Genomic DNA, 14,664 nt, shown 5'->3' with positions numbered 1-14,664 from the left:
AGGTTTCTTAACACAAAATACATTCTAGTACACATTATAGACATGAGGAGGTATTTTTGTGCTAACAAAACAGCACTAATAGCAGAACCTTCTTGCGTAATTCTGCATAATCTCGCTGAATTATGAGGTAATTCTGCATGAGTCTGCTACATAGAATTAAGCGAGTAACGTCCACCCCTAGTTTAAATGATTGATACATTTATTGTACCTAACAAGAATAGTGACATTATTACTTGTGGTGGACTAACATCCATCCATCTAATAATCTACTTTCCGCATTAAAGAATGACAAAGCTAGATTTCAGTGAGCAATTGAAGCAACCAAGCCAGTTTCCACAAGTGGGATAAAAGCGAGGTTACAAGCAAGATTTCTTCTGTCTAAATGTTTTACCCATATTTCAAAAGCTTTGTGTTTCATTTTGGCATTACTTCAGGCAAATGTTATGTGAACATTCTCATTCTTAGGAATGTTTATATTGAAAGGGTAGCTCCCTGCTGGTCTGTTGGCTAACAGGCTTCACTTCCTGTAAATCTGCTCTTAAGAGGATTGGATACTAAATTGTTTAATTAAGGCTTAGGTTAATGCTACACTGTTTTGTTGAGTGATAGAAATTTGTGGAACCTGAAAAAAAAGGAGTGAGTTTACCTGTGTGACTTATGGAGAAAAGGGGGAGTCAATGTGGAGAGAAGTCGAGCAATGAAGCACATTTAGGGGCAAAAGGACCGAGCCAGAAAAGAAACCGCCATTCACCAAAGTGGTTAAAAAATTCCAACCTATGCATAAATCCCTGATTAAACATGGGTTGGAATTAAGAGTTAAAAGGTATTTAACACATCCGATATTTATCAAATGTGTTAAATTTCTCAAGCTTAGTTAAAATTCGGAAGTTCAAGCCTGCTGAAATTTAATAGGGGAAATTTGTATGCTATTTACTGTACCATGTGGATTTTAGTGTGTTAAACACCAAAATCTGCATGCTATTCCCCACAGACTCGTTATAGGTGCAATTTTTCAAACCGATAAATAATGTATTCTATGGTATCATTATCAGGTTCACTAAATAGCATCTACACTCGCAATCAGGGCCATGGTAAGGAGATAGTGCCTCATGCTGTAAATGCCATACCTGATGGTACCACTAATTAACAGGCGTGATATTTAGCACCCGAACTACCCCACAGGGGAGGTGGGCAGTGTAATAAATGGCCTCTCTGGCCTGTCATGTTCAGGGATGAACCCATTGTGAATTGTGACCCCAGGGCAGGGTAGGCAATATATTGCACCCTATGTTTGCTGGGCTATTTAGTATGGTCCACTGTCACACCGTAGCGGCCAGTGTGCTGGACGAGCGTCAGGGAGGCTGGGGGATATAAAGGTCGAGGGTGGGGAAAACCTTATCTACAGCCGTCCCGGTCATGCTCTTCTGCTCCGCTACACCGCAGGAAGGGAAGGAACAGGCTCCCAGAATGCCCTGCAGCCAATCCTGAAGCTGCTCTCACGCTTGAGAGCGGCTTCAGTATTGACCTGAGCTCCCGTGATTAACGCTCCAGGTTCGACTGTGAGTCTGTGCATGCTCTCTCCAACCCAGCTGCATTGCTGGGTTGGAGAGAGCTGTCAGTGCTTTTGTAGGTTTGGTCAACCTGAGACGGCCCGTCAAACTGTTAGGCACAGTGATGGGAGAGCACTACCACACCCCTCAGTGCCTGTTACTCCCAGGCCCGCCTCCAAGTCTCTGCCATTGGAGGGGGGGGGAACGCTCCTCCGCCATAGTGGAGGAGCCACCGCTGTTGTTACATGAGAGAATGAATAAAACAAAATGGGAGCAGGATGTCGTCAGACAGTGACTGGCATAGGTGGAGTTGAGTAATCATTGCTGCTGTGTCCCTAGTATCCAAGCCGACACTGCATGGCCCTGTCTGTACTTTTCATTACTATACAGGGATGGTAGTGAAGTGCCAAATTACAGCACCCCACAACTTGCTTTTCATTCTAATTTTGCAGAAGGTCGAGGAATGTTGTTACTATGGGAACTGCTATAAGCGGAGGCACCATAGTCTTCTGGTCAAGTGTTTGACATTTTTGTAAGTTAAAACATTGGTCTAAAGCATATTTTTATTTTTTTGAAGGCTAAGAAAACAGAGTCTGGGATCAAGTACTGGTGCTTCTATTCAACGTTGTTGTCCTATACATTACTATGAGTGTTAACAGTGTATTGAATAACAACTGTGAATAGAAATTTGAATGGAAAAGTGACTTTTGCTAGAAGAGATTTATGCCCTAATTACAAGTTCGGCAGTTCATGAGATGGCCAATCCCGTGGTGGTGGTACACCCGCCATACTATATTTGCACTGGGACCACCGCAACCCCTGGAATCCCCAGGTCCCACAGCGGTAGCGCACTGGGCTGGTGCTTTTCTGCATCATCAGGCATATTATGGATTTCATCACTGCAACCCTTTCATTGCGGTGAGCCCACCATGAAAAGGGTGGCAGTGAGGAAACTAAGGAGGAGCACCCACTTGCCTCTGTGCCCCACTGTCTATCACCCATTGTTCTTGCATTGCACGGACAGGCCAGTACATGCCGTGCACGAATGTGCTATGAAACTCCCATGGCGCTGCCTTTCTAAAGGCTCAAATATGAGCCTTTGAAAGGCAGCGCTGTGGGATCACCAAAGCAGGACCGTCCGACCTGGATTACACTTGTAATTCGGTGGGCTGTCTGACTACAGACTTGGCTTTGGTGCAGCGGGCCCTTCTATGGCTGCCTGCTGCAACACCACAAAACTTGTGAGCAGGACTTTAGTCCTGATGAATGCCTCTTGCACAAAGTTTAGTTTCAGAAACATATGCACTATCTTTAAGGGATAGTAAGGGGCATTACAAACTCTATCCTATTTTATCCTGGTGGAAAGTTCGGGAAAAAATAAGGAAATGTAATGCTACTGCTAAATAATTTTAATTAATGGCCCTCAATGTACACATAGGCCCTGAATACAATGTTGGGCGGTGTTAGAAATGGGAATTTCTGGTTGGCTGAGGCTTGCGCCAAAGCCAGGCAAAAACCACCACTCTAGTCAGGGTTAGGAAGTTACCCGCCAAGATAACCCCTGCTCACCCCCTTGGTAGCTTGGCACGAGCAGTCAGGCTTATCTCAGAGGCGATGTGTAAAGCGCTTGCGCACGCACCCAGCCACAACACCCAAGGCCCACCACAAAGGAAACTCCACACAAGGGTATATATAAAAAATAGTCTTTGTATTATACCAGAAACATTAGATAATAAACATATACTTTACAAGGTGCCATGGGCACGGGCAGAATGTAGAAGGGATTATTTACATGGGACAGGGCCACCTATACCGCTGTCAGGAGTAATCACTTTTAGAACTAGCATGTAGAACATATCATAACTGTAGTACCAAAATTAGCACATGTAGCACACAACCAGTACTCACTGGTAACAGGTAAACACCACCTACGTAATCCTAAAACACCTTAGGTAAATATCACGCAGGGTACCATGACCTCACTAGCACCACTCTTCTAGGGCAAACAACCTCCTAGGCATAAAAACACATATTTAGAGTCATGGGCAAAAGCATTGCATCCTCACATTCGGCAGGAAATCACATCTGCGCAAAACACATAGCACTGACCCCCCAGGCCAACCTGACCTCTCGGGGGCTCACACGCCCTCTGTCCAGCAAAGTCAGGGCAGGCTGCGCCGGCAGCCATAGGACAAGCCTAAACGTGGCAGCTGCCCGCTAAGTGCTGGGCAGCTGAATCATCAATGGGGCAAAACCCGTGGGAGCCTCACAGGCTCTGTAGAAATTCCCAGGAGCCTCTCAGGGCACATCAATAAATATGCCCCTGATTGGTGGAGTCCCTCTCGGGGGACTCGAACTCACCAAGATGCCGCCTGAGCCTCTCTGGGCTTTTCCACAAATCTGGCCCGGTCATTGGAGTCCCTCTTAGAGGGACTCGGAAACACAAAATGCCACCTCGAGCCTCGCAGGCTCTAATTAACCAACTGCCCCCACGTTGGAGTCCCTCTCGGGGGACTCGAGAACAAATGCGGCACTAACGTGGGAGTCCCTCACAGGGGACTCAAAAGACAATGGCCCCCGGAGCCTTCTCAGGGCTCTAAAACAAATGGGCCGGTCTGAGCCTCTCGGGGCTCGTGGAAAAACTATGCCGGGTTGAACCTCTCGGGGCTCGTGAACAAATAGGCCGCCTTGAGCCTCTTGGGCTCTGGATACCACTGCCAGACAACGGTGGAGTCCCGCTCTGGGGACTCAAAACATCCAAATGCCCCTGGAGCCCTGCAGGCTTGAGTACCAAATGGCAGGAGTCGCTGGGGTCCCACTCGGGGTACACTCGGGGTACTCAAAGAGAAAAAAAATGCCCCCAACGTCGGCAGAGCCTCGACAGGCTCTACGTCACCAGTGCCCTCACACAAGCACCAACACTGTCCCCACACGGGGCCCGAACTCACCGAGGACAAGTCCGCTGTAATCTGCCGCCTCTTGCTCGGGCACCGGTCACGGGACTGCTTCACCCGCAGTCTCTCCGGCCGGTGCCGCTCCTCGGGCGGGTGCGGTTCGGTATCCTCGGTGTCCTTCGGCCTCAATTCCTCCCCTGCGCTGGACCAATCCCAGCACAGTGCTGCGGTCGAGCCCCCGACCATGTGGGCTTCACTCTGCAGCCGGGCCTCCAATTGCAGGGCACCTCTCCCTCCCGCTGGCCAATCCCAGCGCGGCAGGGACGACGGTGCGGGCAGACCCTGGGTCCGCGGCGGTGATTTCGGCTGAATATGGGGTAGGCTCCCGTGAGATACCGGCCCAAGCCTTCACCTACTGCAAAATCACGGGTCACATGCATGGTGGGCACCTGCTTCTTCCACGGCAAGAGGCCAAGAGGCCCGTAACACAGCGCTCCCCAAAAAAGGCTCCAAAAAGCACCTAAACCAAATAAAAAGCAAAAGCGCTCACAGGCGCTTTAGAGGCAAGGTCCCAGAATAAAGCGCTCCCAAGCGCTAGGGGAAAAATAAAGCGCTCCCAGGCGCTGGAGGAAAAATAAAGCGCTCCCAGGCGCTTTAGTTCACAAATGTCCCATAAAAGTCCTTTAGGAGGTAGGGGGCGGGGGGGGCAAAGGCTGGGCCCAGGCAGGCCAGCTCACAGGGCCCTCCAAGCAGGTAGGCAGTCCCAGTGGCGGTTCCTCCTGGGGCCCAGCAGCAGCAGCAGGCCCCCCCTCAAATTAGGATCAGCCAGACACAGCCCCTTTGTATACAGTGAAAACCTTTGTCTGGGAGCAGGGTGGGAGAGAAACCAGTCCCAGCTTTAGGAGCACTCTTGATGTGCTCAGCCACCCTTCCTATTCACTAGTTAGGCAAGGGTCATCAGTCGCACCACAGTGGGCGGAGCCAGCATTGTGTGGGGAAAGCCCAGCCTTATTCAGGTACCAGGTGCACCCCTCCCTCACTTCAGCATGCGAATCTCTCCACTCACCACCGGGGCAGACCCATCCAGACTCCTGGAGCCAGGCTCACCAGCCAGCTCCAGCCAATCACACCCCAGCGCATTCACTGCACACGCACACCCATGTCTAGCAGTGGCACTTCCACACTAGACACATTCACGCCGCACACATTATTGCACAGCCCGAGCCTGCACTCCCCACACATCAGGAACTAGCATGGGCACATACATTCCCAATGCATTCTTATGGGAGGGCAGGCCAACCTCACTACATGCACGCGCTTTACCCTGGGACACAGGGAAAAAGTGCACCAAGCCAGAAATCACAAACGCCAGGTCGCCATCAAAAGCAAAATGTTCAGGGGTGAACCAGCCAAAAAGTCCCGGGTCCAACACAACTCCCTTCCAGCCAAAACGCAGGGTAGACCGATCACCACCGAGATGGGCTTCCCTGCTTTGGGCGATAGAACACCGACACGGGCCCGCCACTGCCGGGACACGCCCCTGTTCTACGCCACTGTGAACGGGCCTACCCCACTGGTACTCCCTAGCTGTCCGCGGCCAGGACCAGGCCCTAGGCCACCCAGGTGCCACTGGTCCTTGCCTACTCACAGAGTGGGGGGTAGTAACACCCTACAGGCGGACCAGGAGTCACAGGAAAGGCTCTCCTCCCCCTACCTCTCCGTCTAGGGTTCTTCCTCCTCTGAGAGGCACCCTTACAACGCCATTCACCCAACCTAGGGTTCAACTCCTCAGGTTGCACCGGGGTCAGAGGCGGTCTCTCCCACCCTCTGCACCCCCTTCCAGAGTTCTGCACCCTCCCAACTGGAGTGGTACCCCTGGAAGATGACCTGGTCAGGACGCTGGCTACAGACGTCCTACCCTTCAGGTCAGGCGGATCCTGAACCTGGCATCCCAACCTCTGGTCTAAAACCTTTCGTGGAATAATTGCCTGGCACTCCAGGACTTCTGTGGACACCTTCCCCCTGAGGCTAACACATGACTCATGTGTTGTGTGACTGTCTGTCTGGCGCAGAACTCCTGTCTCCTGTCTACCTGACAGTGCGGGGAGATCTCCCAGAACAGAAGTGGTGTCACCATGGTCACTACACGGGAACTTAGCCCAACTGGGTAGTCCTTGACCCACTGGTTCTTCCACTGGGGAACACATCCCCCATTCACTCCTCACTTTGGACTTCTGTGCCCTCCCAACTGGAGTGACACTGCCAGACACTAGAACCACTGGAGCTCTATTTACAGATGCTCCACGTTCTCTAGACACTAGGAGATCCCCCTCAAGGGGTCTAACAGGACAGCCTAGGTCCCCAACTTGGTGTTCCCTCAAGAAACCATCCAGGTTTTGAGACTGGGTTTCGGGCACCTGGGAACACTCAGTCCCCCACTCACTCCTACTCCACTGAGACAAGAGGTGAGCCCCTACACCCCTCTTGCTACACTGGGACCTAGCTGGGCTACTCTGAGCCTCATCCACCACACTGGGCTGGAAGATACCTGAACCAATACTTTCGGGTTCACTCACCAATGACGTGTCAGAACCTCTGGCACCTTCCCAGCGGTCTGCTTCCTTTGCAATGTCCCAAGGACTTCCGTAGTCACCCCTCGACAGGTGTTGGCGCAACTCTGGCACAAAACAATTGTGCAGCTGCTCTCTGATAACCAGGTTGAGCAGTTCATCAAAATCAGGTTCCCCGTGAACCTCTAGCCAATCAGTCAGTGCATCATGACAATCATCCACATAATCCTCCCAATCCTGGTGAGGCAGTCTCCTACTGCCCCTGAACTTCAACCTGTACGTGTCCTCTCGGGAACAAGGTACTATTCTTTGGAAACGGGGAATGGCACTTCCCGCACCGAACTCTGAATTGCTGCCACCACTGGATCCAACCCTCCCTGGGGAATCCAGAAAACTATAACTGTGGGCAGGGGATAACCTACCCTCTAGGGATATCTTCTCCCTGGCCAAGGCCCTCTCAGCCTCTGCAATCCTCTCCTGCACACCCAGCTGCGCTATCTCCTTGGCAGGCTCTAACCTGAGCTTTTCCAAAGCCAGCTGGTGCTCCCTCTCTTCCCTCCTATCTACTCACTCCTCTGGGGATAGGGACCGGAAAAAGGGATGAGGCGCTGCCTCCTACACTGGACCCAGCAAGGGACTCCCTATCTATGGGGTCCTCACTATATGCCGGTGCCCATTCACTGTCATCTTCATCCTCCTCTGCAGACTCTTCAGGGCTCCCCTCAGACCCACCACCCTCATGGCGTACGGCCCGGGCCCTATCTTCCTCACTGGGCTCACGTTCCCATTCATCCTTCTGCCACAAGATCAAGTTTTCCCTCAATTTGGACGGGGTGTCTGACTCATTCACTGCTATGTCTCTTTCTACACAAAACTCCATCAACTCACACGTACTGTATCTCAACAGCCCACAGAAGTTAAAAGCAGACTCCATCTTGGCAGGACGCTCAGGGACACGTGCAACACAGGGGACCTAACACTCTGAACTGAGCAAGAGTACACAAACTGAAAATGACACTCTCAGGAGAGGGAATAATGGAACTTCAATGCACCAAGCCAGAAATCACGAACGCCAGGTCGCCATCAAAAGCAAAAAGTTCAGGGGTGAACCAGCCAAAAAGGCCCGGATCCAACAGGCGGACCAGTCTAGAACTGCCCAACCATAGGTCGGAGGCTCCGTCTGCCTGATTAGGAGGAGACCACCCCCTCTCCCCCATAGGGTGGTCAGAAACATCCATTCTACAATGGTATTTTGTGTGGCAGGAGGAATAGGCCTGCAGCACAAGCTTCCATTGTAGAATGGATGTTTTTAAACATACTTTCACCGTGTGGCAGGCAACATTCTGTACCTGCCACATGGTGCAGGGATGTTAAAGGGCATGCACCCTAAACTCCATAGCGGAAGATCAAGGAGGAGGGCCCAGCTGGCGGGCACCCAATGCCACTTTCTGACAGCTTTCCATGTCAGAAAGGGCAAAATGGAATGGCTGTCAGAAACCAACATCATAATCCAGACAGCGGAGCCACCGTAATTAGGGAATTATGGACATTTCTGAGGCCCATCAGCAGTATTGCAGATAGTCTCTCTACCCGATGCCTCCACTTACTACCAACGTAATGCGGGGGTGGACCACAGGAGCAGATGTCATAGTGTCCTACATCATAATCAGCACCTTAATGCGGTATAGCAACACTTATAGAGGACTCTTGAATAGTATATATCATCTACAAAGGCAACACACAGCTTAATAAAGTCCTGCCAGAACTTGTATCTAGAATGAGGAGAAGAACTCTGATAAAGCAAGCCCTCATGTGTGTTTACTGATGTGAGTGATGACTGTGCTGTACACAAGGAAGAATGGAAGGTCTGTTGGCTGTGGTCTCATACAGTGATTGGTGGCTTGGCAGATGAAGTGTGGTTAGATGGAGGAATAATTGGTTAGTGGGTAGTTGTAGTAACAAAACTGGAGAGATGCATGTGGATATATGCATGAAAGCTTGTTTGTAGTATAATGGATGAAAGGTTGGATTAATGGGCCAGTGCTTGGCTGTAGGTGGAAGATGGGCATATAGGGGTGGGTAGATGGATGAATAGACACGAGTAGGCAGGTGGAAGGATTAATAAATGAAAATACATGAGTACATGGGTGTATACGTGTGATTAGAATATAGCCGGACAGATGACTGACTGAATAGATGGTAGCAGAGGCGTGGGTTGAAAAATGCACGGAAGTGGTTGTATGGAGTAAATATGTCCATCAGGATTTGAATGATCTGCTATTTAAACATGTATTGCAATTCCCTAATTAATTATTTGTAGCTAATTGAAGTACCTGTTGGTGAAAGTGCTAAAGGAACTGTTGCTTTTCAAACTTACTTTTTCATGTACATTAATCTTGACGCTTCTGCTATTATAATATGTGAACTATTGTGAAAGTATTGACAAAGCTAAAGTTATGCTAATCCCATTTTTAAAACACCAGATATCAAATGGGCTTCACACGAAGTTATTTATGATAGGCTGCTATTCTCATTTACTGCATCCCGATCTACAAGAAATAATGTGAAGTTCCCATAATGACGATTTTCTATTTTCTATTTCTGCATTGGCACTATTATTAATACATGTTTACATCTTAATGTTTCTCATGATCTTGTATTCTTTCATCTAGCATGAATTTTAATCTGTTTTAAATTTATAATGTGCTTTTATGGCTGTAATAGCAGAAATAAAGTTTTTTGATGATGATGATGAATTTCAGATTCCACGACTCCAGCAGCACTGCTTTCTACCCACTTATTAAACAGACCCTGATGGTGTACTGACTGATTCCTCCTTTCTAGCCTGTGTCTTTATGGCAAACAAGGACACCTCGTGCATCTCGTACACTAGACTGTGCATTTCAAGAAATGCAGAGAAGAAACTGAACCAGGGTTAGGTAAAAATGTAATCATAACCAAACAAGAAATCTATCATTATTTTACTTTCTCCCAATAGGGCGGCCGCTTCCGATATGACACAAACATTCGGTCTGTAATGTTGTATGTATGTATGTATGTATGTATTGCGACTTATATAGCGCACGTATCACCCGAAGGCATCAAGGCGCTTGCCTTGGGAACCCGTCCTGGCTTTTCCCTGTGAGATAACCCCTACTGGGTATCACCAGGGTGAAAGCCAGGCATCCCGCAGCGGGTGGGCCGCCGTAGTGGAGATTAAGCAACTATTGCCCAGAGTTGCAGCGTGGGACCCCATGATTAGAATAATTATAAAGCAAAATGATGCCTTGGGTTTAATTCGAACCAAAATTATTTCAAGAATGGGATCTCTTAATTATCTCATTCTTGAATCTAGTTTCATTTCACAGATAAACCCACCCTGCACAAAGAACACCAAAATATTTTTCTTTTGATTTTCAATTTTTTTTAAAGAAATTATTATTAGATTTTTTATTTATCTATTAGAGTCTCTTTTCACCATATTTCAACCAAAATATATATACACACATTTTTTTACACAAACATATACAATATATACAACTACAGACTTTTTGTAGTAAGCCCAACTTGTTACACAGGATGCTAGCTTTTACTATAGCCTCAGCATTCCTTTCAGGTAATAAGTAAGAACCCCAAACCTTTTTGCAAGGAGTCTATCAGATCTCATATGGTTTTGGATCTGTCTCAAGTCTTTTTTTACTCCTTGTAAAGCCAATTGTCCTATTTAAAGTGTTCCAGTCTTTTGGTTGGGGTCTTCTTTTAAACAAAGGTGTCGACGCGTTTCAGCCCTTTTACTATGGGCCTCATCAGGACTTGGGCCAATACAATAATAGATCTACAAAAAGTATACAAAAAATCAACATTATATCGGTGTGTACGTTACTCAAACAATTTAGCGACTAATAGATAAATAAAAAATCTAATAATAATTTCTTTCAAATAAATTGAAAATCAAAAGAAAAATATTTTGGTGTTCTTTGTGCAGGGTGGGTTTATCTGTGAAATGAAACTAGATTCATACAAATACAATACACCAGGTAAAGAATGAGATAATTAAGAGATCCCATTCTTGAAATAATTTTGGTTCGAATTAAACCCAAGGCATCATTTTGCTTTATAATTATTTGTACGTACCCAGATGCCATTGGTTTACCGGGTCATCCCTGTTATTTAAGGACCCATGATTAGAATAGGCACCGAGGCGAGAATTGTCGAGTCCGTGGACATTTTGGGCTCAGGACCCTGCCGCGTCGGGAATTGAACCCTGGTCCCGGGCCTGACCTCTGCATCAGGGTCTGCCGCTCTAATCAGTGAGCCACACTCCTCCACCATGTAATGTTCTAAGCACATCTGAAATCCGAGCACTGCAGAAAGCAGGTATTGGCTTGCATGCAAGGTTTAATTACAAAAAGCGGGCGGAGGTATTGTGCAGAGGAACCATCTGTGGCGCTTCCGACGGGCTCCACCAGAAATGCTCATAACCCCCTAATGACGGTGGCTCCACTGTCGGGATCATGATGTCGGTGACAAACAGCAATTCCAGGTCAGCCTTCCTGACATGAAAAGGCTGTTTGAAAGCAAAATTGGGTGCTCTTAGTGGGGCCCACAGCCCCCTAGCTCTCCGCTATGGTGCCTGGGGGTAACATATGGCGTCTCCCTGAACTTCCTTGCACCGTGTGGCAGGCACCGTTTAGAAAGCTTGTGCTGCGGGCCTATTCAGCCTGCCATACAAGCTTCCATTGTAGAATGGATGTTTCCGACTGCCCTATTGGTGGTCGCATCTAAATCATATGGTCGGAACCGCTGACCTATGGTTCCAGACAATATTGCGTCCATCCTACACATTGTTATCAGGGCCATTGTGTCCACAGTTTCACAGAGTATACATCTGCAATATGCTGTTCTCTTTGCCCGGCATTACTGAAGTCACTATCCTGCTATTGTCTGTAGACAGCGTCTATAAACAGGAGTGGCATGAGCCAGAACCTTCATTTCACTCTGCTAAAATATTAAGGCCAGAACACGTGATCAACACAGCTAAAGTATTACATTAGTGAGACCCTAGCTGCACTTTGGCTTGGTGGATCTCATTGAACAAACCTCTGATAATAACTGGGAAATGCAGGATTATCGCATATATCTATATTCACTGCATGTTTTCTTTGATATTTGGGCAGAGTATCAAAAAATATATTGTCATACAGAAATATTGTCTCAACAATATAGGGACTTGAAGAACTATTGTCTACAGGAATATTGTGTTACTTTTAATATTGTTGTCAAAATCATGGATGTAGAAACTATCGCTGTATGTACTATAGTTTGTAAAAGTCAATTGATATGCAATTTATTGTATTGCATTTTTTGTGTTTATATTTTTTTAGATTAGTGTTTATAGTAAGCTATATTTTAGGTATGATTTTGTTTTAATTTGCATATTAAATAAGAGATACATTTAAATAATTCTCAAATTTAGTTTTTTAGCAGCAGGTTATTAGATTTTTAGGGGATAAAGGTGGGTAGATTTGAAAAACATGTATATTTCCTAAAAGAAGTTTGTTAACTTTGAAAATATGAAAAATGTATACATTATATTTAAAAAATACTTTTAAAACACTTAGCAAACATTTTTCAATTAAGATATATATTAATAGTATAAGAAATTATTTAATTTTTTTATAAATAGTACAAACCGTTTCATGAAAAAAATATTTAGAACTTTTTCAATAAAAAATGTATAATTATTATATTGTTATAAATTGCTTACCAAATTGTATACACTTTCTATATTTTTGTATTGTTACTAAAAAATAAAATTACTTTTTTTTAACATTACATTTTTTTAAATAATGTTTGATTTTATGATTATTATTTTGAAATCATAGTATGCTATTTTATGGTTTATAGTTTCAGGAAGGTTGAAAAAGAATATAATACATATTTTAATTATTGATATTAATACAATGTTTTTTTTATTGTAATAATTTAGTCTGTTTATATTGTTTTGTAGTATAGGTTAGTTTGCTTTTAGGCGAAAAATAAAATCGAAATATATTAACAAATGTGAATGATTATGGAGTATTGATTTTTGTTTAAAACTGTTTAATTTGTATTAATTACTGTACTCCAGAAATGGATATTGAAAATTTCACATCTTTAGCATCTAACATCATTTTCAAATATCCTTAGATAGGAGTGCGAATAGTAAATGTCACCCCTATAGTGTCCAACACCATCCTCCAACTTGTTTGGATTGTAATGGGAATAGTAGATTTCACCCTTTCAGTTTCCAACGCCTTCCTCAAATTGGTTTAGATTGTAGTAGTAATAGTAAGTCTCACCTCTTTAGTGTCAAACACCTTACACAAATTCAATTAGATTGAATGGGAATACTATTTTGTGATCAATATTTAATTTCTGATATTTTCGATATTGTATGAATCAATATTATGTAAATGATAGGTTTTCCCTTCTGTACAGAAACTATGACAAAATAATGTATATATTTTCCATCTGGATTCTCACTTACCTACGTCAGATTCCTTGTGATTCTTTATAAATTCTGCAAGCTCAAAATTTCCTGCTATGATCGCCACCTGAGACAAAACGAAAGTAGGTATTGTGTTTAATTTACAATACGAAAATTATGCTGTTGCAGTACATACATATTGTAATATATGCATTACACAAAAAGTACGAACGTTTCAATTTATGTAAATACTTATCTACCAATATTCCCTCCTCTGGTTAAAAAGTATTATTTTATATAATGCCATTTATAAAATCATACTTCCAACATTAGTTTTTAATAAAAATTTGAAACTAGGGCCCTCATTAGGATGGCAGTCAGACTAGTGTCTTACCGCCATTGCCGCTGGCAGGTGTCCATTCGACAATGAGTCGGCAGTTCCATCTGCCCTATTATGATCGTACCACCATGTGGGCGGTCGGAAAGTCTCTATTCCTACTGTGGCTTGTGCTGCAGCCCAGGAAAAGCACAGCATTACAAGCCACAGTAGGAAAATGCACTTTATGCTCATCAATGCACCGTGTGCCAGGCTCTGTTTGGTGCCTGGCAAACAGTGCATGGATGTATGGGGGGCACTACATGTGCCCTACAGGCCACTCAGCAGTGCACTATGAGAAGGCAGTGGGAAATAGACATGTTAATCCCTACAGCAGTGCCTGCTCAGGCACCGCCTCTACTGTAGGGATAAGAGTCCAACCTCTGCCCTGACAGGATCCTAGATCCTGTCTGAGGCAGTGTTCTTCCCCCGACAGCAGGTGGTTCGACCGCCGGTATCATAATCCGCTGCCATTGGTGGTACAACTGGCATCCAAATGAGGGCCGTAATCTCTACCAGGCTGCCATTGTAATTTATTTGTTACCGTTAGTTTTCCATTGTGAATGTGTCATGCACCCTTTTTACAAAAAATGAAAATTATCTCTCTATCTATCTATCTATCTATCTATCTATCTATCTATCTATCTATCTATCTGTCTATCTATTTATCTATCTATCTAGAATGTTTAGGTGTTGCTTGCTTTTCATAAATGTGTGTTGAAACAATTGTGGAAAAATAATGGATAATGGTCAGGGCCCGAGAAATTATGAGAGATGGGATCAGCAGCATTTACCACATAATTGT

General features: G+C 45.4%; 1 protein-coding gene across 2 annotated transcripts in view; it reads right to left on the bottom strand.

Annotated features, from left to right (window-relative positions):
- Positions 1–14,664, bottom strand: part of SHANK2 (SH3 and multiple ankyrin repeat domains 2) — a 3,078,421-nt gene that overhangs the window by 1,385,710 nt on the left and 1,678,047 nt on the right. For both annotated transcript variants that reach the window (XM_078684305.1, XM_078684307.1), the window contains one exon: positions 13,544–13,610. In XM_078684305.1, coding sequence (XP_078540431.1) covers positions 13,544–13,610 — 67 coding nt within the window. The remainder of the gene's footprint in view (positions 1–13,543; positions 13,611–14,664) is intronic.

This window comes from Lissotriton helveticus, chromosome 3_2, assembly GCF_964261635.1.
Source record: "Lissotriton helveticus chromosome 3_2, aLisHel1.1, whole genome shotgun sequence".
Taxonomy (NCBI): domain Eukaryota; kingdom Metazoa; phylum Chordata; class Amphibia; order Caudata; family Salamandridae; genus Lissotriton; species Lissotriton helveticus.
This window is presented reverse-complemented; position numbering and strand designations above follow the sequence as displayed.